This window comes from Thalassophryne amazonica, chromosome 22, assembly GCF_902500255.1.
Source record: "Thalassophryne amazonica chromosome 22, fThaAma1.1, whole genome shotgun sequence".
Taxonomy (NCBI): domain Eukaryota; kingdom Metazoa; phylum Chordata; class Actinopteri; order Batrachoidiformes; family Batrachoididae; genus Thalassophryne; species Thalassophryne amazonica.
The window spans coordinates 8,987,205-9,011,776 of NC_047124.1; the positions used below are offsets into that span (position 1 = coordinate 8,987,205).

At 42.2% G+C, this 24,572-nt stretch overlaps 1 protein-coding gene across 5 annotated transcripts in view; it reads left to right on the top strand.

Moving 5' to 3' along the window:
- Positions 1 to 24,572, top strand: part of magi2a (membrane associated guanylate kinase, WW and PDZ domain containing 2a) — a 215,209-nt gene that overhangs the window by 128,804 nt on the left and 61,833 nt on the right. For all 5 annotated transcript variants that reach the window (XM_034163866.1, XM_034163867.1, XM_034163868.1 and 2 more), the window contains exons 7-9: positions 12,637 to 12,694; positions 17,172 to 17,293; positions 21,343 to 21,525. In XM_034163866.1, the coding sequence (XP_034019757.1) occupies positions 12,637 to 12,694; positions 17,172 to 17,293; positions 21,343 to 21,525 (363 nt within the window). The remainder of the gene's footprint in view (positions 1 to 12,636; positions 12,695 to 17,171; positions 17,294 to 21,342; positions 21,526 to 24,572) is intronic.

Below are 24,572 nucleotides of genomic sequence, written 5' to 3' on the forward strand. Positions count from 1 at the left end.
GAAAATGTAACAACAAAACAAATGAGGAACGAATGGGAGGAGACTGGAGTCAACGTCTGTGACCGAACTGTAAGAAACCCGCCTAAAGGAAATGGGATTTACATACAGAAAAGCTAAACGAAAGGCATCATTAACACCTAAACAGAAAAAAACAAGGTTACACATGGGCTAAGGAAAAGCAATTGTGGACTGTGGATGACTGGATGAAAGTCATATTCAGTGATGAATCTCAAATCTGCATTGGGCAAGGTGATGATGCTGGAACTTTTGTTTGGTGCCTTTCCAATGAGATTTATAAAGATGACTGCCTGAAGAGAACATGTAAATTTCCACAATCATTGATGATATGGGGTTGCATGTCAGGTAAAGGCACTGGGGAGATGGCTGTCATTACATCATCAATAAATGCACAAGTTTATGTTGATATTTTGGACAATTGAAAGGATGTTTGGGGATGATGAAATCATTTTTTCAAGATGATAATGCATCTTGCCATAGAGCAAAAACTGCAAAAAACATTCCTTGCAAAAGACACCTAGGGTCATGTCATGGCATAGGGTCAATGTCAATGCGCAGAATCTGATTTGATGCAGGTGTTAATTTGGGGGATGAAAATTTACAGGTGATTCCATAATTTTTTCCTCAGAATTGAGTGATTCCATATTTTTCCTCTGCTTGGTCTAAAAAAGTAACCGTTACTGGACTGCCAACATCTTTTTTTCTTGATTTCTTATAGTGTTTCTTAAAGCCAGAAAGTTGCCATTGAAATGACTTTAGTTTTTGTGTCATGTCTGTGATCTGCTTTTTTCTACAAAATTAAACAACTGAATGAACATCCTCTGAGGCCGGTGACTCAAGAATTTTTGCCAGAGGTTGTAGCAACCAAACTCGCACTTAGTGTCCCTGATGAACATCAAAACTCAGCTTTGCAAATGAAAAGAAACTCATAAATGGGTTAATTCAAGATACATTTAACGTCAACCACTCCTGCTCCTAATTTTTAATCATGCATGTGGTAATATTACATTAGCAAAACAAAGTTGTTTTTACAATCAATGTGGCGCATCAGAGTTAACCAAAGTGTTACTAGTTTCTCCTCAGTATATGTCCTTTGAGTGTAGTGACTTATAAGATCAGGGAATTTATTGTTTATTGAGTTAATGATAGCATTGTATCACATTGTGAATACGCACACACACACACACACACACACACACACATACATATATGAAGGGCTCATTCTAAACTTATGAAAGCACATTGATTTTTGTTGGTGGTACAAATGAACAGCTAGTTATAAATGCTATATTCCATTTCTGTTAATCCTGCATACTGTAGCTTTAATAATTAAATCCATTCCCCTTCTGTTTTTGCGCCTTAAAAATCAAAAAGCAGCCAAATGTTGAAGTGCATCCTGCAGAGTTTCTTTATTCCGTCTGATCCCATCAGCCATCAGTGTTTATGTGCTCCAACGCAGCCGCCCCCGAGACCTGAGCTCAGTTAAATCGAGGAAAAGCCGCCGCTGTATATTTACTATCGATTGGTTAGAAAAAGGTAAAAGTGTTCGTGTCCGGGGCCATGCTCCGATAAGGTGCTAACAGGATAGCGGGCGGTGGAGTCTGCTTGGCTGCTGATTGGGACGGCAGCCTGTGAGGAGGAGGAGGAGATGCTGTAGAGACTGAACGATGGAGGAAACAAAATGTACACAAACAGCAGAACATCTTGTTTCCTCTTATGCATCTCGTCAGCTACGACATATAAAAGCAGATTTTGTCAAATACGTTGGGGCACAAGTGCACGAGATATCTCGCTTTTATTCCTCCGTGTTCAAAGTAGCGTTTTGGACCAATGAAAACGGATGCGGTTGACATCATACGCACCTTGTAGTTACATAACTCACTCTATATTCACGCTCTGCCTCCGTCTTCTCTCAACCTCCTCTCCTTTCATATCCGTCTCCCCCTCTTGTGCTCCTGCAACTCTTCTTGTAATGGGAAAATAATAGGACAGGCTCTCTTCAGAACCTCGCTGTTTCCTTCAGTTCCCTTTATTCTCGCCACTTTAAAGTTACTTGTCGTCCCCCTCCCCCGTCCTGCCAAATATTCGCTGGCTATGAACAAAAGGAAACTAAAGTAGCTCCGCTGCTGTCTCACTTCATTCTTTACTTATTTCTCACTCAAAGCAGGTAGCGAGGGTTTCCCTGTGTTGGTGAATTAAAGCAGACAAGATGATGTTCGTCGCTATTTCAGCGTGTTTCATCAGGCGATGCCGGTCCGAAGTCTGCCTTTTTATGCTTCTACGCTCCCTAATTCTGTGGCAACGTAATTGTTGACGCAGTTTGTGAAACTTTTGAAGTTAAGCATTGGGGTTGATGGGTGTTGTAATGCAATTCACCGCCAGAAACAGTAGGGGGGTGCAATGTTTTGTTTTTTTTGTTTTCTTGAAGACTGGTCCTATTATCCCATGAAAGTCGTTGGACCTCTCGGAAATAGCAGTTTGGAAAACCTATCGCAGTGATTCAATCATCTCATGTAGAGACTACCGATACAGTAGCCCATAACGGACATGCAGAGTTTTGCAGAGTATATAGTCACACATCTTTCTGTTTGTAGAACACACTTTTCTAACACAGCGTTTCCAGGGAGGCAAACTTTTTTAAATTCCAAAAATAATCAAGATGGGCAATAAAACGTGCAGTAGACAACATACAGTAGTGTTCCGAATAATAGTAGTGCTATGTGACTAAAAAGATTAATACAGGTTTTTGTAGTATATTTCTTATTGTTACCTGGGAAAAGGTACCAGTAGATTCAGTAGATTCTCACAAATCCCAACAAGACCAAGCATCTCATTGATATGCACACTCTTAAGGCTATGAAATGGGCTATTAGTAAAAAAAAAAGGTAGAAAAAGGGGCGTGTTCACAATAATAGTAGTGTGCATTCAGTCAGTGAGTTTGTCAATTTTGTAGAACAAACAGGTGTGAATCAGGTGTCCCCCTATTTAAGGATGAAGCACAGCACCTGTTGAACATGCTTTTCTCTTTGAAAGCTGAGGAAATGGGACGTTCAAGACATTGTTCAAAAGATCAGGTAGTTTGATAAAAAAGTGATTGGAGGAGGAGGGAAAACATATACGCAGGTGCAAAAAAATTATAGGCTGTTTATCTACAATGATCTCCAATGCTTTAAAATGGACAAAAAAAACAGACGTGTGGAAGAAAATGGACAAACGACCATCAAAATGGATAGAAAGAATAACCAGAATGGCAAAGGCTCACCCATTGATCAGCTCAGGATGATCAAAGACAGTCTGGAGTTACTGTAAGTGCTGTGACAGTTAGAAGACGCCTGTGTGAAGCTAATTTATTTGCAAGAATCCCCAAGGGCCCGCATACAGTTTGTGAGACGACCCCCAAGCTCTGAATTCAAGCCACAGGTTCACAGTGACAGACAGTGCAGCATGGGTGGTTGCAAGCAAGCAATCATGATAGGGCATGTTTCTCCTACTATGGTGTTGGGCCTATATATCGCATACCAGGTATCATGGATCAGTTTGGATATGGTCAAAATACTTGAAGAGGTCATGTTGCCTTATGCTGAAGAGGACATGCCCTTGAACTGGGTGTTTCAACAAGACAATGACCCCAAGCACACTAGTAAACGAGCAAAATCTTGGTTCCAAACAACAAAATTAATGCCTCGCGATGTGAAGAAATCATGAAAACTGGTTACAACTAAATACTAGTTAGTGATTCACAGGATTGCTAAAAAAGCAGTTTTGAACATAATAGTTTTGATTTTGTAGCGTCAACAGCAGATGCTACTATTATGTATTGGTATTGTAATAATAAACAAATATACTCAAAACCTGGATTAATCTTTTTAGTCACATAGCACTACTATTATTCTGAACACTACTGTATATTATTGGATGTCATTTAAGCAGGTTGAACAACAGAAATAAAATTGACATGGATTGTTGGAAACATGACAGTAAAAACATGAGTCCATTTGATTTATTTTTTTTTTTTCCTATAATCAGCTCTTGAATGTAGGATTTTTGTTGTCCTGTAGTTTTATTATTGGAGTTTCTTTTGTATTGTGCATTGATTCCTGGGAAAGCCCTAAATCAATAGTTAATAATACTAATAATAATTACAGTTACTAACACTTTTATTATTTTTATTTTTATTATTATTGCTATAACAACAAATGCATTATTTTTGTCGCCGTATAAGTTCCACTGGTATATAAGTGGCGGGACCTTCCAAACCATTAAATTAAAAAAAAATGCAATTTATACTCCTGAAATACAGTACTTAATCTGCTGTTGCCTTTTGTACTGTACCTAGAAGACTGAGGGAAAAAGAAGGTGGAATCAGTGGTGCCTACAATGATCGATACTGTTTGCAGGCTAAAAAGTTTGAGAATTATAATTTTTATAAAGTGGAAGATGATACAAAATTTCTTATCACAATAAAGTGCAAAAGAGCCAATGATGGCATAATGCAGTCTGCAACCTCACCACTAGCTGGCACTAAATCCTACACACTGTAGCTTTAATGATTGTAAAGTTGGGAAGTTGTGTTTCTTGTTCTTTTGCCTGCACAAGCCACTTGTTTGCTAGTAGAGAGTGCCGGCCTTGATGCATAATTAAATTCTAGTCATGTGAAAGTGTTTCATGTGCAGCAGCACAACTTATGTAATCTCTCAGAGGCCTCGCACGTCCTTTCTTCTCGATCCTCTTAGATTTTTTTTTTTTCCCTTGTTCTCACTTGTGTCCTCTGTGTTTTGTGACTTCCTGCAAGGCTTCGTCACTTTTTAGCCTGTCATTTCTCCTGTTCACTCTGTTGTCCTTTTTGTCGGCTCAGCAGGACTAACAGATTTATTTTGCGATGGCGGGGTGCAAGAACTTTTCTGAGAGAGTACAGTGTGTGTGTGAGTGCGTGCAGTCCTACAGGTGAGTTATTAGAGAAGGAGAGGCACAGCGCCCTGCTTCACCTTCAGACTCCTGCAGCAGTCACAAGCGCGGTAGCCCAGGAGGGCTGGCGTAGCTGTCGGAGACAGATTGATGGGTGTGCTTTCAGAAACATCCCCACCAGAGCGTGCCTGAGGCCTGGAGATTGGAAGGAAAATTCCAACGGCTCTGAATGGTGTGTGGCAGAGCATGTGTGACGTGTGCTCGCCAAATTTGCTGTCAGTGTCTGTGTATCAGCTGCAGTGTATTTTTACCTCTATCCCGGCATGTCAGCTGATCTGCTGTCTCCACATTAGGGTCTTTTAATGTTGAGACTCAACTTCAAATCAGCTCTGTCTCAGTAGGATGTGCCACAATCTGACATGAAGCATTTGAAAAGAACAACGTTATGACTCTGTTCTTTGGGTGTGGTGGAAATGTGGCATACCCTGCACTGTCAAAGATTTTATATCCTGCAAAGAACCTCTTTATTTCTTTGTATCCTCAACCAGAACCTTGTTATTTATCTGTGTCCTCAATATTCTTATTCACTTGTATGCTCGGCAAGAACCTCCACATTACTTTGTATCATCTTAAGAACCTCCATATTCCCTTGTATCCTCAACAGGAACCTCCGTATTCCCTTGGATCCTCAACAAGAACTTCTGTATTCCCTTGTGTCCTCAACAAGAACCTCCGGATTCCCTTAGATCCTCAACAAGAACTTCTGTATTCCCTTGTGTCCTCAACAAGAACCTCCGGATTCCCTTGTATTCTCAAGAAGAACTTCCCTATTCCCTTGGATCCTCAACAAGAACTTCCATATTCCCTTGTATTCTCAAGAAGAACTTCCGTATTCCCTTGTGTCCTCAACAAGAACCTCCGGATTCCCTTGTGTCCTCAACAAGAACCTCCGGATTCCCTTGTATTCTCAAGAAGAGCTTCCCTATTCCCTTGGATCCTCAACAGGAACTTCCATATTCCCTTGTGTCCTCAACAAGAACTTCCATATTCCCTTGGATCCTTAACAAGAACCTCTGTATTCCCTTTTGTCCTCAACAAGAACTTCTGTATCCCCCTGTCCTCAACAAGAACCTCCATATTCCCTTGTGTCCTCAACAAGAACTTCCGTATTCCCTTGTCCTCAACAAGAACCTCTATATTCCCTTGTCCTCAACAAGAACCTCTGTATTCCCTTGTGTCCTCAACAAGAACCTCTGTATTCCCTTGTCCTCAACAAGAACCTCTGTATTCCCTTGTCCTCAACAAGAACTTCTGTATTCCCTTGTCCTCAACAAGAACCTCCGTATTCCCTTGTGTCTTCAACAAGAACTTCCGTATTCCCTTGTGTCTTCAACAAGAACTTCCGTATTCCCTTGTGTCTTCAACAAGAACTTCCGTATTCCCTTGTGTCTTCACAAGAACGTCCGTATTCTCTGGATCCCCAACAAGAACGTCCGTATTCTCTTGGATCCCCAACAAGAACGTCCGTATTCCCTTGTGTCCTCAACAAGAACTTCTGTATTTGGATCCTCAACAAGAACCTCCCTATTCCCTTGTGTCTTCAACAAGAACTTCCGTATTCCTTTGTGTCCTCAACAAGAACTTCTGTATTTGGATCCTCAACAAGAACCTCCCTATTCCCTTGTGTCTTCAACAAGAAACGTCCGTATTCCCTTGTGTCCTCAACAAGAACTTCTGTATTTGGATCCTCAACAAGAACCTCCCTATTCCCTTGTGTCTTCAACAAGAACTTCCGTATTCCCTTGTGTCTTCAGCAATGACTTCCGTATTCCCTTGTGTCTTCAGCAAGAACTTCTGTATTTGGATCCTCAACAAGAACCTCCCTATTCCCTTGTGTCCTCAACAACAACCTCTGTTTTCCCTTGTATCATTGCATGGACCAAAAAATGACCCTGGCATTTTTAGCCATGGCGGCCCACCATGATTACTTATACAATATGTGAAGGCGCACAACATACTGAAGGATATATGTTCATATTATGTTTTTTTTTTTTTTTTTAATAAAGCACAGCAGGCTACATGGAATAGAGAAACTGTTAAAAAAATTGATACACTCTTTCTCGACTCACAGAGACTTTTATCTTGGGAGAGATGGCCAAAGTGTAACAATTTCCATCTCGAAGTGAAAGTGGATGTCAAAGAAACACTGCTAGAGATGTCTTTTCAGTATTTATTGAAATATACGGTTTATACAAATATACAGTTATGCCCACAGTGAGAGCTCCTCATTAAAGCGGCACCTTAAAGTATTAAAAACTGAGAGACTGAGAGAGAGAGATGCTGAGACAGGCAGACAAAGGAAAGAAGGAGAGAAGGGATCAGTTAAGGTGTAGTTTAAATAATGTTTAGGTGAACACAGAGATGATATCTTATTTTGTACTTACATCTGCTGAGACAAAAGGTTGCATGGACCTTGGTGCTCTGAGGGAGACAGAAAGCAGAGTTAAGGTCAGATGTGCTTAATTCATCTGATTCCGTCTCTTCTAGAATTAAAATAAGAGCCGTTTAGTGAGAATGAGACTGTTTCTAAAAATTCACATTGCAGTATTGGTGTCTTAGCGTCATAGTGTGAAGGCAAATGGATGATTGTTTATTGTGTTTTTCTTTGTGTGATGTAATGTTTTTAATGTATGATGTCTATTGTTCTTGTGTTATACGGAGCTGCTGAACATGTGAAACAAATTTCAGATCCATGATCTGACAATAAAGTTCATATCTATCTATCTATCTATCTAATAATATTATGTTATCCTATATTTATGGTGGTGGTGTTTTGAATTTACAGTAATTGCAGTTTCGTGTGTTGACACAGTTTCAATTTATTTTCATTTATATAGCACCAAATCACAACAGAGTTGCCTCAAAGCACTTCACACAGGCACGGTCTAACCTTACCAACCCCCAGAGCAACAGTGGTAAGGAAAAACTCCCTCTGAGGAAGAAACCTCAAGCAGACCAGACTCAAATGGGTGACCCTCTGCTTGGGCCATGCTACAAACATAATTTACAGAACAATTCTCGGACAAATATACAGAAATGCTCTTGGCGCACAGGACAGGAGGGTCGCCAACACGAATACAACTCCCATTTCTGGATGGAGCTGCACCTTAAACAGAGAGAAAAAACAGAATCGGGCATCAGAAAGACAAAAAAAATACTGTATATATTTGCCAGCATTAAACAACAAGAAAAAACTAGAAATACTAAGGTGATCGCCGGCCACTAGCCCTAAACTTCACTAAAGACCCAGAATTTAGGTAAAAGTTGAGGGCCGCGGCCCGCTCCAATTACTAATAGATGAATTAAAAGAGTTAAAAGCGTAAAACAAACTGTACCAGTATGCTAGCCATATGAAAGGGAAAATAAGTGTGTCTTAAGTGTGGACTTGAAAATCTCCACAGAATCTGACTGTTTTATTGACGCAGGGAGATCATTCCACAGAACAGGGGCACGATAAGAGAAAGCTCTTTGACCCGCAGACGTCTTATTCACCTTAGGGGCCCAAAGTAGTCGTGCACCCTAAGAACGTAAAGTCCGGGCCGGTACGTAAGGTTTAATTAGGTCAGCTAGGTAGGGAGGTGCCAGTCCATGAATAATTTTATAGGTTAGTAGCAGAACCTTAAAATCTGATCTCACTGGGACAGGACGCCAGTAAATGGATGCCAAAATGAGTGTAATGTGGTTGTACTTTCTGCTTTGTGTCAAATGTCTGGCTGCAGCATTTTGAGCCAATTGGAGACCCCTAATGCTAGACTGCGGTAAACCAGAAAATACCACTTTTATATTGTTTTCAGCATCTTGGTGTGATAGCAGGACGATGATTGTACAGTGATTATGGTGAAAGATAACATATGCATTTTGTTTAATACCAGATTTATTTTGGTTTGCATTGCCTGGTACGCCAGATGCCCTGTCCATGCCTGCCTTATATCCTCAACAAGAACCTCTGCATTACTTTTTGTTATTGTAAGAAACAAGTCCCTTGTATCCTCAACAGGAACCTCTGCATGTCTGTGTCCTTACTAGCATCACCCTTAATACCTTGTATCTTTGGCAAGAACTTCAGAAGAAAGGAAACAAAACTGTGATCAGCATCAGCATAGTGTAATCTACAACCTCACCACTAGATGGCACTAAATCTATACAAACTGTAGCTTTAATTATATGGCGGCAGTTGTGCTTGCATCCAAATGTGACTTAAAATTGTGGTGACTGTAAAGGGTTTGAGGGTCTGAAGATGATGCAGGTCAGTTTGTTCTTCAGAATGGAATAAATATTAGAAAAGGGTGGATGTGATGGAACATGGGTAAATCCCCTGTGGCTTCTTGAGGACTCTGTATCCTGCCACGTTGTAGATTAAAAAAAAAAGAATAAAATATGCACAAGCTTGAGAGCATGAAACCTCACTTAGAAAAAGTCCTTTCTGAGATGATATAAGAAAACCAGGAGGCAGAAATGGAAAGAGGACAAGATGAAGTAGAAATAAGGTGAAGCAGAAAGAGGGATGTTCAGTGGAGCTGTGGATGAAAACAGGTCTCCTGCTGGTCGTAATGGTCCGTCCACCTGTACGTGCAGGACGGACACTGTTGCAAGATGAAGGGTCACAGTCAGTTTACATTCAAGTTCCTGCCTGCACATTTCACACAAGACTGACGGTTGAAGTTTGCAAGCTTGCAGCTTGCAGCTTGCAGCGACGTGCACATGGAGCCCAAATGCATGATGTGTTCTTACCTCAGGAGTTTGTGCAGGCTGCTGACAGAGGGATTATAGACGGCAGACAAAGCAGCAAGCAAACAGATGATTCTCCAAAGTTCAGCGTTTATCAGGTCGGTGAAAGTAAGAAAGCTGTGCCAGACTTTCTGTGTATGTGGGGCACTGCAGCCACAGCACCACATAAACCCTTGAAGTAGCTGTCAGGTGGTGCGCACGCGCAGCGGCGGCTCATGGAGTCGACCCTTCTGAATTTTAAGTGAAAGCCGAGACGTTCCTGCCTCCTATACAGAGGATTTCATTAGAAACCGATGTGATCTGAGATACACAACAGCACTTTGACCTTCTCTATTTGCTCACGCTTACGTAAAGTCGTGGCGAGGATGCGCATGTGTGTGGAGTAATATAGAGTGTTTGTTTAAAGGTGAGACACGAACGCTGTCTTTCATATTTAATGAGGGGTGATGGGATGAGGAATGCTGCCGTGTTCATGGGAGGCGTTCCTGCGACTGTCAGCGCTCTGTCATATCGTGCTCGACAACCTCGTCTTCATGCGCGCTGAATCTTTGCCTTTAAGTGAGTGCTCTGACAGAAATAGTGAGTCCTGCTGAAAATTTAATGTTTGTTTTGAGGGGATGGGGCAAACATTCCGGGTGCATAGTATGTTTCTATGGAGGCCCACGTTATTAGACGCGTCTGTGCATTTTCTTGCGAAAGCAAATATCTATTAGCCAATCACATGGTAGAATCTTAATTCATTGAGGCATGTTGACATGGTCAAATGGTTCAAAGCAAACACAATGTTGGAGAGTGGGGGACAGAAAGTTTGGAAGATTCTGCTGTTGCACCATACGGGGGAGTTAGTATTTCACAAACCGCTGGGACTACTGGGTTTTTCTAGTAATGGCACCATTCCGCTAGCATCTATTCTTGAAACTAACTCTTTCATGAGCAGGTTAGCTTTTTCAGATAACTTTGGAAATACCCGTATTTTGCGGAGTATAAGTCGCACCTGTTAGAAAAGGTCTCTTGATGATGAAAAGCCCATATATAAGTCGCACTGGAGTATAAGTCGCAGCTTTTTTCTGTATTATCAGCTCATTAATGTGGTGTTTTTGGGCATTGCTGTAGTACTTCTTATTCTTATAGTTACTTTGTTATTATTGGACTTTATTTGGTTTAGCGCTTTAAAGCCTATGAAAAGCCTATGTAAATATTTACTGTAACTACTATTATGAATAACAAACTCATGATTTTGCAGTATATAAGTCATACCTGAGTATAAGACAGAGAGCTTCCCAAACTAGTAAAAAAACAAAACAAAAAAAAAACACAACTTATACTCTGGAAAATACAGTAGTTAGCAGAGCAGTTAGCTTTCACTCCATTTAATTCTTGCTTGTTTAATACTTTCTGTAGTGTGAATAAACTGTACGTTGAAAAGAAACTTACACGTTTTCATTATTTATGTATATCTTGGTTATCATCTGCTCTTGGCATGCTAAAGCTAGTTGGGAACCTCCATGTTTACAAGAAAACATTAAAATTTCAGCCCTTTAGGTCTGTTTTTCAGGGTTTTAAGGGTAAAAAAAAAAACCCGAGCTAAACTTGTATCATAAGGGGGAAAGGTTAGCGGTAGCTTCAGCTAAATCTTTTTGCAGTTTCAGGGCATTATTGTTAACCTTTTAGTTAGCAGATGAGCAGTTATCAAAACCAACTTTAATGTTAGTTGTGCTCACCACTGGGGTTTTCACACGGAACCATCTCTAGGATCTACAGAGAACAGTCTGGAAAAGAGGAAACGTACAGTGGAAAGATCAACCTTTTTACCCGAGGCCAAAATATGGCTATCGGGTATTGCAAAGGCTTTGTGTCTATCCATCCGTCTGTCTGTGCTCAGCGTAACTCCAGTCCTATTACTGCCAAGGGTCTTTAAATTCACAGGGAACATTCTTGGGATATAAACCTTCAGCAAGTTTAAAAATGGCTAACCTTGACCTATTTTAAGAGGTCAAAAGGTCACCTTCCATTTCCTATTCTTATGCTCATACAGCTGAGGGTATTTTAGCGTGGCGTTACATTTTCATGTCCAAAGATAAACAAACCTGTCACATTAAACTAAAGCAGGTATCATTTACGTTGCTTGTTCTTCAATTGTTAATTGTTTATATCCTATAAAACAAAAACCATTGAAAATTCTGTCCACTGTTGACTGAAGGCTGTCAGGGTTTTGAACATTTTTTACTTTGATCACAGGGAACTAAAGTGACGTCCTGTCTGCAGTCAGTCCACGTACAGATGGAGACAGACTGAGTTAAGATGCTTTCCTGACCACTGGAACGTTACAAGTCACTTTATACCATAATTCAGTTTAAGTGTTGATATATGAACTTTAATATGTGTAGTGTTTGGATCCAGAGTGCAGTAAAATATGTTCCACACGATACTGTGAATGTTGAACATCCTCTGGGTTTGTGCCGCTTCCACTCAAAGCTGTTAATCTATGCAAAGGTCTCGCATCAAAACATAATATTTACAACACGGGAAGGATGCGGGCCATAAATATTTAACCGGTTTAAATTCAGCGTCTCCATTTTAATCAATATTTTGAGTTATTTTGCAGCTTTCCCTTGGAGAGGGGCGTATTTGATGCTCCACTTTTAAAGAGGAGCTGTAACCTTTTTTATAAAAAACAGTCTACGCGGCACGATACCGAGAATCCACGTGGTTATGTATTTATTTTGTCACCATGAACTTTTTATAAAAGCTGAGATTTCAAAACATCCAGCAGCAGCTCCTCCTCTTAATATTCCTCCGACAAACGACGACTCTTCCATAAAGATGTTTTCATGTGAAGATCAATATGCAATTCCAAGTTGACTGAATAAACAAGCCCTTCATTATTGCATTATTGTCTCTGTTTTTGTTTTTGTTTTTTTGCAGAGCTTCCATACGGCTGGGAGAAAATCGATGACCCCATTTACGGCAGCTACTATGTGGAGTAAGTCTGGTAGATGTTTAATATGTTGATTTGCACATAGGCCGATGGTGACGTGTTCATCGTATTTATTAGGAGCAGAGTGGAGCTGCAGCCGCGAACCAATTGCTCCGGTTCGTTGCCCGCTGATGTGCTTGTTGTTTGTTTGCAGGCAGATGGAAGTTTGTTTGTTTGTGCGTGCCCGTGTTATAGCTGCTGTGTGATCTGCAGATTACATCATGAGCAGAAATCACTTTTTTATGTAATGGAAGCCTGCTCAGAATTTCCATATACAAGCATTTACTCAGCATGTGTTTACAATACTCTGTATTGAACTGCATGTTCCATAACTATTCGGGCGGGTGGCTGGCTTGATGTCTCGTCTCCAGGGCGCATGGACAAAATTCTGTTTTTAGATCAGCAAGGAGGGGTTGTTGTTCAGGTCAACTTGGCTTAAAAAAAATCCCTCACACACTGCATTCATCTCTAAATTAGTAGTCGACCAGCGTTTTTTTTATACCCCCATTAACAAAAACGAGGGGGTGCTTTTAGTGCAATTCCTCCTAAGCCACTTTAGGAATTTTGGTGACACGTCAAACAGTGGTAGCACACCATATGGAGATGTGCATGTAGAAAAATTATTGCCGTACAATGTCTTGGGGAGATAATTGCAATTTTGTGTTTAACTGATGCATCGCATGATATTGACTTAGTAAACGCAACTCCTCCTAAACCATTTGGTGGATTTCAATGAAATGTCACACAGTGGTAGCACACCATATGGAGATGTGCATGAAAGAAAATAGTTCTGCTCTGACTCCTTCAACAAAAGATAATTAGAATTTTCTCTTTCTTTGATACGTAATGCTGTACGATATTGATTTCATAACTGCAACTACTCTTAAGCCACTTTAGGAATTTTTGTAACACGTCACACAGTGGTAGCACACCATATTGAGATGTGCATGTAGAAAAATTATTCCTGTAAGATGCATTCAAGGGGAGATAATTGCAATTTTATGTTTAACTGATGCATCGCATGATATTGACTTAGTAAATGCAGCTCCTCCTAAACCATTTGGTGGATTTCAATGAAATGTCACACAGTGGTAGCACACCATATGGAGATGTGCATGTAGAAAAATTATTCCCGTACGATGCATTCAAGGGGAGATAATTGCAATTTTGTGTTTAACTGATGCATCGCATGATATTGACTTAGTAAACGCATCTCCTTCTGAACCATTTGGTAGATTTCAGTGAAGCTTCACACAGTGGTAGCACACCAAATAGACGTGCTTGAAGGAAAATAATTCTGGTCTGACTCCTTCAATGAAAGATAATTTGAATTTTCCTGTTTCTTTAATGCGTCACTTTGTATGATATTGATTTCATAAGTGCAGCTACTCCTAAACTGCTTTATGGATTCATATGAAGATGTGCATGAAGGAAAATAATTGTTCTGATGTCTTCAAGGGGAGAGATGATTTGAATCTTGCTGTGTCATATTTGTCAGTTAAGCCCCGTTTACACATAGACGGTAAGAGCTCCCGGAAGCGTCCCGGAAGAGTTTTTGGCCGTCTTAAGGATCAAACGCCCGTTGTTAACGCCGACACTAGGGGCGTGGCTTAGTTACGGCTTTACTGAGAATCGTTGAAAAAATGATTTCAACATGTCGAATAATTCCGGCAGCGCTCCCGGAGAATTCGCGTGACGATGGAGACAACGCGAACAATGGCGTTTGATACTTTTTTAATCTCCGTTTCATCCTGCCCCTCCTGTAGTGCCGCAGTTTACACCGCCGTAATTGGCAGCTGGCGTTGTATCCCTAACCAACTGCATGTAAAACGGCGATAGAGCCCACATCGGCGTCCTCAACGGCGTTTTAACCGGCAACAGAGGCAGACAAAACAGCGGCTAGCGGACAGTACGCCGTTCTAAACGCCACCTCCCAGTTGAAACGGCGTTCCAAACGGCCGATAGGCGGCGGGTCAGTATAAAACGCTAGCGCGCTGCATGCACTCGCGGCCAGGTCCAGATATTTTTGCAGAGAAGCTCCAGTATGCCTCCTAAAAGAAAATTGGCAGCGGCAAGGACTTACCAAGAGGTCTGGTTCAGAAGCAGAGGAAAGGCCTGTGGTGGAGACGGAGCAACATGTTGAGGAAGAGGAAAGGAAGGAGAAGAAAAGGCTGAGGATGATCTCCCCCCTGCAGTGACAGAGGCATGTATTCCTGCTGCTTCAGCCTATTATACTCTGGGGGCGGTGCCTATATGCAAAAGATCCTGGAGTAACGCAGGATTTGCCTGGATAAAAACATGGGTATTAACCAGCGGTACACAGGGCATTATCGGCGGCAGCAGAACACCGCCGTTCTCACGTGCGTCTTAACCTGCGATTGTAAAGGGTAGAACTGGGTATTAACCCCTGTTGCCTGACGTGTGCCGGATGCTACGGCGTCAAAACGCCGCTTTATTCGGCGGATTTAGCGGCGTTTTATCCGCGTATTTGCGGATAGTATGGAGGTCAAAACGCCTGCAAAATGCTCCGCCCCTTTCCACTGCGAAAACAGCCGGAACTACCGCGAACTTCGGTCTATGTACTACCCGCCGACAAAACCGTCTATGTGTAAACGGGGCTTTAAATGTGCACCGATATACAGTGCATGCAAGCAGCTAGTGTGGCGGAGTGCGTGGCGTTTACGCTCCTGTTTAATCTGCAGTCAAAGCAAACATCCATCCATCCATACATTTTCTTCCGCTTTATCCAGAGTCGGGTCACGGGGCAGCAGCTCAAGCAAAGCCGCCCAGACCTCCCGATCCACACACACCTTCCCCAGCTCCTCCGGGGGAACCTCAGGGCGTTCCCAAGCCAGACGAGAGATGTAGTCCCTCCAGCGTGTCCTGGGTCTTCCCCGGGGCCTCCTCCCAGTGGGACGTGCCCGGAACACCTCTCCAGCGAGGTGTCCAGGGGGCATCCGGAAGAGATGCCCAAGCCACCTCAACTGACTCCTTTCGATGTGGAGGAGCAGCGGCTCAACTCCGAGCTCCTCCCGAGTGACCGAGCTCCTCACCCTATCTCTAAGGGAGCGCCCAGCCACCCTGCGGAGGAAACTCATCTCGGCCGCTTGTACTCGCGATCTCGTTCTTTCGGTCATGAGCCAAATCTCATGACCATAGGTGAGGATCGGAACGTAGATCGATCGGTAAATCGAGAGCTTTGCCCCCCTACTCAGCTCTCTCTTCACCACAACGGTCCGACACAGCGACTGCATCACTGCAGATGCTGCACCGATCCGTCTATCAATCTCATGCTCCATCCGTCCCTCACTCGTGAACAAGACCCCGAGATACTTAAACTCCTCCACTTGAGGCAAGGACACTCCACCGACCTGAAGAGGGCAAAGCACCTTTTTCCAGTCGAGAACCATGGCCTCGGATTTGGAGGTGCTGATTTTCATCCCGGACGCTTCACACTCGGCTGCAAACAGCCCCAGTGCACGCTGAAGGTCCTGATTTGACGAAGCCAACAGAACCACATCATCCGCAAACAGCAGAGACGAGATTCTGTGGTTCCCAAACCAGACCCCCTCTACACCCTGGCTGCACCTACAAATTCTGTCCATAAAAATAATGAACAGAACCGGTGACAAAGGGCAGTCCTGGCAGAGGCCAACGTGCACTGGAAACAGGTTTGACTTACTACCGGCAATGCGAACCAAGCTCCTGCTGCGGTCGTACAGGGACCGGATAGCCCTTAGCAAAGGACCCTGGACCCCGTACTCCCGGAGCACCCCCCACAGGGTGCCCCGAGGGACACGGTCGAACGCCTTCTCCAGATCCACAAACACATGTGGACTGGTTGGGCGAACTCCCATGAACCCTCGAGCACCCGATGGAGCATGTAGAGCTGGTCCAGTGTGCCGCGACAAAGCAAACATCAATCCTGATATTTGAAACTTGATGAATATCAGATTGGTTGATTCTCGCTGTATAAATATGTTCTCGCCATATTCCGTCACATAAATATGAATTAAATTCCAGCACCTGGATGCATGCAATCGTGTCGGAATGTAGCGGAATGGTGCTGTAATTTTCATGGTGCTGTGGTGATGTTTATTAAAAGATAATCATGGAGAAACAGTCTCAGAGTGAGAGGAGCATCTAATGATGACTAATTATTTCCCACTGGCAAATTGCAGTATTTGTAGTGACTGAATATCTTCCCCCTGCAAATTAAATTAAGAACATCGCAGGACGTTGAAAGAAATCGCCATTTCATGTATGAGTTTTCCCATGAGGTTTTTTTTTTTTTTGTGAAGAAAAACTGAAGCACACTTGTTCCTTTTTCCTCCGTTCTGCAGCTCTCTTACATAATCTGGGGACTGGCCATTTAATTAATCATCACAGCAAACACTAATGTAGCACCAGCTCTTGAGATCGGATCTTTGCAGAAGGGGAATTAAAAAAAAACTGTGAAATCTCCTGTTATTTTATCACACAGCCACATAAATAGAAGAACCCAGTTTGAGAATCCGGTCCTGGAGGCGAAGAGGAGACTCCAGCAGCAGCAGCAGATGCAAAGCCAGGGTCTATCCTCACTGCCCCTCCCCACCATCTACAGAGGTAAGACTCTGATTTCAACACTTTGGAAGCACAAAAGACGCTGATTTCTTCTGATTTGAGTATGTTGTCATGCAGGTTTCTCAATGCGCCTGAATGAGGGGAGAAAAAATTTCTTGCACAGAAGCCAGTTTGAGGAGTTGAGGAGAATCTTGTTTTACAAAATCTATGAAATGCTCACAAACTGAATCCTAAAACCTGAATTTTCTCAAAACAAGTAGATAAATCGGCCTGTGAAATAGGAATATTTGATTTATGATTGGGTGGATTTGAAGATTAGAAAATGCAGAAAAATACCTTCTTCTTAAATCAGTGTTTAGTTTTTATGTTTGTGTATATTTTTATTGTTATTGTAAATTGTGTGTGTGATAAAATGTTCCTACTGCATGAGCAGAGTTTAGATTTTTGCTTATTTTCAGGGGAAAAAAGACTTCAAATGAAGGTTAAAAATTTTATAATGAATTGATTTTTTTGTTTGTTTTTTTTTTTGTTTTGGGTTTTTTTTTTTGGTGCATTGAATTCAGTGATCATTGTGTTCATAGTAGAAGTAGGATGTACCATCAGGACCAAAAAAAAAGTCTGCCATGGTTAATTGCAGGTTTGTTTCCGTAGTAACATAGTAGTCCACATTTGAGAGCCTGTCTCCGTGGTTACACTCCATGTGGCTCGTTTATCGTATAATAATGACTTTATTTGTAAAACACATTCAGGTTCAGGTTTTGCATTTCAAAGTGCTTTACATCAAATGTTGCACTTCAGAAATACTACGTGTTAGAACACAACAAATAACATCAGTGACACCAGGACAAATTAACACTCATTGTTTATCACTGCACGTGCATAATGTGACCAAACAAACAAAGTGACAGACGAGGCAGTGATAGAGTTGAAGGACTCGCTGGCAGACGGTTCCATAGAACAGATGTGTGGTAACAGACCCGCTGTGACTCACTGACTTCTTCTTTATCTTTGAAACAAACAGTAATTCTACATTCTGAGAATTCGGAGCTCAGCTCCTGTCAGAGCTGCGAGCCAGTTTCCACCAAACTGCCCTTAATGGTTTGTTTGTGGAAAGGTCAAGGTCATTTGTGGTCAGTTCCCCCCCCCCCCCCCCCCCCCCCCGCGCGCACACACACACATCAACTTGCCCAGGTAAATATACCAAGGTCATTGGGGTTGAAGGTCAAAATTGATGTTTTTTGCTTCGATTTACACCAAACCTGACACACACATGCAGTATATGTACAGTAGTGTTCAGAATAATAGTAGTGCTCTGTGACTAAAAAGATTAATCCAGGTTTTGGTATATTTTTTATTGTTACATGGGAAACAAGGTACCAGTAGATTCTCACAAATCCAATAAGACCAAGCATTCATGATATGCACACTCTTAAGGCTATGAAATTGGGCTATTAGTAAAAAAAAAGTAGAAAAGGAGGTGTTCACAATAATAGTAGTGTGGCATTCAGTCAGTGAGTTTGTCAATTTTGTGGAACAAACAGGTGTGAATCAGGTGTCCCCTATTTAAGGATGAAGCCAGCACCTGTTGAACATGCTTTTCTCTTTGAAAGCCTGAGGAAAATGGGACGTTCAAGACATTGTTCAGAAGAACAGCGTAATTTGATTAAAAAGTTGATTGGAGAGGGGAAAACTTATACGCAGGTGCAAAAAAATTATAGGCTGTTCATCTACAATGATCTCCAGTGCTTTAAAATGGACAAAAAAAACAGAGACGTGTGGAAGAAAATGGAAAACGACCATCAAAATGGATAGAAGAATAACCAGAATGGCAAAGGCTCACCCATTGATCAGCTCCAGGATGATCAAAGACAGTCTGGAGTTACCTGTAAGTGCTGTGACAGTTAGAAGACGCCTGTGTGAAGCTAATTTATTTGCAAGAATCCCCCGCAAAGTCCCTCTGTTAAATAAAAGACATGTGCAGAAGAGGTTACAATTTGCCAAAGAACACATCAACTGACCTAAAGAGAAATGGAGGAATATTTTGTGGACTGATGAGAGTAAAATTGTTCTTTTTGGGTCCAAGGGCCGGAGACAGTTTGTGAGACGACCCCCCAAACTCTGAATTCAATCCACAGTTCACAGTGAAGACAGTGAAGCATGGTGGTGCAAGCATCATGATATGGGCATGTTTCTCCTACTATGGTGTTGGGCCTATATATCACATACCAGGTATCATGGATCAGTTTGGATATGTCAAAATACTTGAAGAGGTCATGTTGCCTTATGCTGAAGAGGACATGCCCTTGAAATGGGTGTTTCAACAAGACAATGACCCCAAGCACACTAGTAAATGAGCAAAATCTTGGTTCCAAACCAACAAAATTAATGCCTCGCAGATGTGAAGAAATCATGAAAAACTGTTGTTATACAACTAAATACTAGTTTAGTGATTCACAGGATTGCTAAAAAAGCAGTTTGAACATAATAGTTTTGAGTTTGTAGCGTCAACAGCAGATGCTACTCTTATTGTGAACACCCCCTTTTCTACTTTTTTTTTTTTTTTTTACTAATAGCCCAGTGTGCATATCATGAATGCTTGGTGTTGTTGGATTTGTGAGAATCTACTGAATCTACTGGTACCTTGTTTCTCATGTAACAATAATTTGCCAAAGGTTAATCATGGTCATTTGGGTCAAAGGTCCAAATTTCACCCACATGAGGGGATGGGTTCCTGTTCTGCAAGATCAAATTTGCTGAAATGTAATGATTGGGGTCATGGTCATGCCTGTCTGTGTTTGTCTCTTCCTTCATCCTTTCGCTGACTTTTCCCAAGTTGCTGTTAAAATTTAAATTTTGGCAAAAGTCAAGAAATTTGATTTTTCAACCCAATTTGGGTCAAATCCAGCAATCATTTCAGTAGGTTCCAGAACTGTCTTTATAAGGTCATCATTTGACCTCAAGACCAGTCAAGGTCATTGAGGTTAAATGTCTTTGTGTCCACTGGTTCTATAACTACATCTGGTTTTTCCACTGAAGCCAGTCACTCCTCTAAGATCCTTATCTCCCCTCCCCTTCCCTCTAAACTGTGATGCCAGTGGAGGATACCAGTTGCTGCGCCAGCCTTCCCAGATGCCCCCTTGTCCAGTTCTGCCCGGCACCAGAGCGCTGCCACAGCCTCGGCGACCTCTCCTGCTCGCTGACCTCAGGCTGCAGGGCCACCGCGTGCAGTACGTCGTCTGCCGACATCTCCCCACTCCGGCGTGTTCTTACTCGGCGGGTGAACGTGTACCCCCAAACCTCTACCTGCACCGTGGTGCTGGAGCAGCCTGGGTGCAGCCCCTTTTCCCTGTTGCGCCTCATCAGTAAGTAGGCCAGGAAGCTTGCTGAGGAGGCTCACTGTTGTTCTCATGGCTGCCTGCACCTGACTGATTACACGCATGCTAGCTTGCAAGCAAGCTTTCCCTTGAGGCAGATGTGTGGCAAGTGTGCGCCGCGACGTGTTGAGTGTAACTGCTTCGTCAAGCCGCGACAAGCAAAGGGTAGGAACTAGCACACCGGCCACGTTTCCTGCTGAGGTGAAACGTTGGGAGAGTTTGGTGAATTGCCATGTGAGCTTGTTGGCTGAGATCCTCCTCATTCCTACAACGACTGCTTTTCTGCAGAAATGTCCCACTTCACCCTCCTAATCCTCCCAGCCTTCTTGTCTTGGAACTCATCCCTGACCGACAGCATGTCGTTTGCAGAGTTTGGCGATTGCTGCTTACGTCGGACTGAAGAACTGCACCAATCTTGGCTCTCTGCCCCGCTCCTTTTTGCCCACCATATCTTAGCATGGGATGAGAGGAACGGGTAACTGTTCCGTATGTTTGGGTTTCCCCTTGCCTCAAAGCATCTTTCAGCACCAAACCCCAACTTTGTCCACGTTTTACAGATTCCCTTACCACTACACCTACACCCACTCCTCACCCCTCGTACTCCCAGCCTGTCCTGCGCCAGCTTTGCGGTTCTTTCCATCTTTATTATGACACTTTTTTTTTTACTATAAATCCACATATTCATGTGGTTCATTTGTGTGTCTGTTCACTGTGCAGAGAAGCCCCTGTTCACGCGGGACCCCACTCAGCTGAAAGGCAGCTTCCTGTCCACGTCGCTTCAAAAGAGCAACATGGGGTTCGGCTTCACCATTATCGGCGGCGACGAGCCCGACGAATTCCTGCAGGTCAAGAGCATTATCCCCGACGGACCTGCTGCAGCTGACGGAAAAATGGCGACAGGTGAGGTTGTTGACATCAGCTCATGCTTGTGGCTGGCATGCACCAGTGCACAATAATTCCTTCACATGCATGTATTGAAACACAGCGAGTGGTATTAAAAAAACATAGTCAGTGCAGGTCTGAGGGGCTCCTGCAGAAACGTTGACACTTATTTCAACTGGCAAAAACTAGCGTGCGTATGCAACTATTCAAACGCAGAAACACTGCAACATGCACCATATGTGCACATGCATGCATGCATAGGCATGTGTGCTTACTTGCCAAACTTGCCTTCTGCTGCCGTATGCGCATGTGTGAGTGCACATGCACCATCTGCAGAGCTTTGTTCTTTCATTAATCATAAAGGGGACTTTATGAGTGCTGTAACTCCTTGCTGTGGCCACTTGGGGGTGTAACAGCAGCACATGTGCACACGCGCGCACACGCAAACAGACGCGTACACAAAGGGTGAACCACTCTAGTAAAGGTCAAGGGAATAGAAGTAGGAGGTTTGTCAATGCTTAGAAAGAGCTTATACAGCTCATTCATCACACATAATGTAGGCTGCTCAGTGTTTCATCTGTATTTTTGCTGCTGCTCCTCTCTGACGCATTCTGTGTACTTTACAAAGCTCTATTAAATTGTAGTTGTGAAAAAATACTTCATTCAGAACTGTGTTATAAGTGGATTTAAGAGTTGGTTGCAGCAGGGGAATTTTACGGCATGCTGCACGTTTCATCCTGTAAACGTCTGCAGAACCATCATCAAAAGGAAAAAACAATCTAACAGCTGGATTTACTGTTAATTCAAAACTTCAAATTAATTTTCCAAAGAAACAGACACACAAGGGTGCCTAAAACTTTTGCCCAACAGTATATGTTCTATTACTTATTGATGCATTTGATTATTATAGTAATTTCCTGTAAACAGGCTAAACACGGCACTCTGAGAACAGATACCGCCATCAATGCCAAACAAGATAACGTTTTACATTCAGGGGTCCACAACGATTTAATATCCACCACTTTTGTCTAAATGATGATTCCAGTCGGGCAAATCTGGATCCATAATCATAATCTGCACAACATTTCCGAAAGCTTTCATGATGGTCAGTTGGTTTGTTTTTGAGAAATTGGTTGAAATGTTGTAAGAAGCCCCATCTCACAGTGTTAAAGATAGAATATCACTCGTCACCAAAGTATCATAAACTCTTCTTTTTTGATAAGATTTGCAGGTTTTGTGGAAATTCTTTTAAAACTTTTTCAATAATCATGCTAAAAAAAACACCACTGAAAATATTACTTGGAAAATGCAGAAAGAGAAGAATATTTAAAAAATGATTCTCAAGTTAGTTGCAAATCTCTTATAAGGTGTGTATATATGGAGAAAAACAGCAAGTCCTTTACAGGTCTTAAGGCAGATGGATGCTAGTGCTTGTCCATGGATTCCATAATGTGAGAGTCTACGAGTCCTCCTGGATAACAGGTTATATCCCCAACCAAGCCTGGTACCAGATCTCCATATTGGTAGCCCACCAAGCTATCGCTTCACTGCAAAAACTGATATAGAAGAAAGTAAAAAAAAAGACTTGTTTAAAGAAAAGTTGACTTAATTTTTGTCTAAATAGAAAAATAATCTTGTCAAACATTTTTACATAAGAAAAAATGTCTTATTTTGGGAAAGTTGCATTTAACCAGTAACAAATGGATTTCAAATCATCCAAGCAAAGGAACAAGATTGTTTTCCTTATTTTAAGATGGAGGCTCATCATAAAATAAGAATTCTGTCTGGTTTTAAGGCACATTTTGATTTTCTAGTTTTGAGAATTCCAACCAAGTAAGTTTTTCTTACCCCATTGACAGATTTTTTTGCTTAATACAAGACAGTTTGGCTAGATTTCAGATTATTTGGCTTATTTTGAGAGGGACAGTTTTTGCAATGTTTGTAAGTGGAAGGAGGACACAGGATAATAAATTCTTGATTTTGAATAGAATAGAATAATTCTTTATTGTCCACCGATGTGGAAAATTGTCTTCGGCTCACCAGCACAAAAAAGACAACACTAAAATACAAACATAGTCATAAAAACATACAAATAAAACAAAGATAAGATGCATAAAATACATAGAAGTAAAGGAAGACGTAGAATAAGACCTAGTAAAATAAATAAAATGTAAAATAAGATCTAATAAAATTAAATAAAACAGAAGTAAAGCAGTTCAGGTTTTATTTGTGGAGTGGTCACTTTTTTGAGTTCATTATGGCGATGACATTTGGTATAAAAGAGTTTTAAGAAAGCCAACCCAACTGTCATTGTTATGTGTCGGACGCAGCTCGGAGAACCAACCAGCGTTTGAAGGACCCAGTATGAAATAAGCAGAGCACGGTACAAAGGCTAACTGAATTTAATACATAACAGTGATACAAAAAATAACAGAAAGTGCGGTCTGGCGTGGTGCGCTCCCAGCAGCGCTAACGGTCCGGAGCCAGAAGGTGTTCGGACCCAAGGACCCCGCCGACACCCCCCAGGTGGCCGCAACAAACCGAGTTTGTGAAAGAAGGAACCATTATGTGAGTCCACACTCTACACACAGAGAGAACACTTAAAGGTGTACAAACAGCAAACACTTCCTGGCTTGATTACTAATCAGCTTCCCAACCTGCAGGCATGGAACATCCAGTTCACAAAACTCCACTGCAGTGGAAGCCGATACATGACTAACATACAGCTCAATATAATAAAGGTGTGAGGGACACCACATTTACTGACTGTATAAATGTTAGTCACAAAATCTAACGTACCTCAGGAAGTGTGCTGACGAGCGTGAGACCTCACCCCCTCCTCTTTCACAGACCGTGCATCAAACCCTGGACGTTCTCTGCATCCACTGATGATGAGATGGCTCCCGAGACGACGATCTCACCCGTCTGGTCACAAGGTCGAGTCTCTGGCAAATACACACTGTATACTCCAGTCTTAAATGCCACCATGTTCCAATCCATATAGATGCACCTCAGCTGTGAGTCCTGACGAGCCGCAGGTGATCAGGGTGAGGTCCTGATAACCT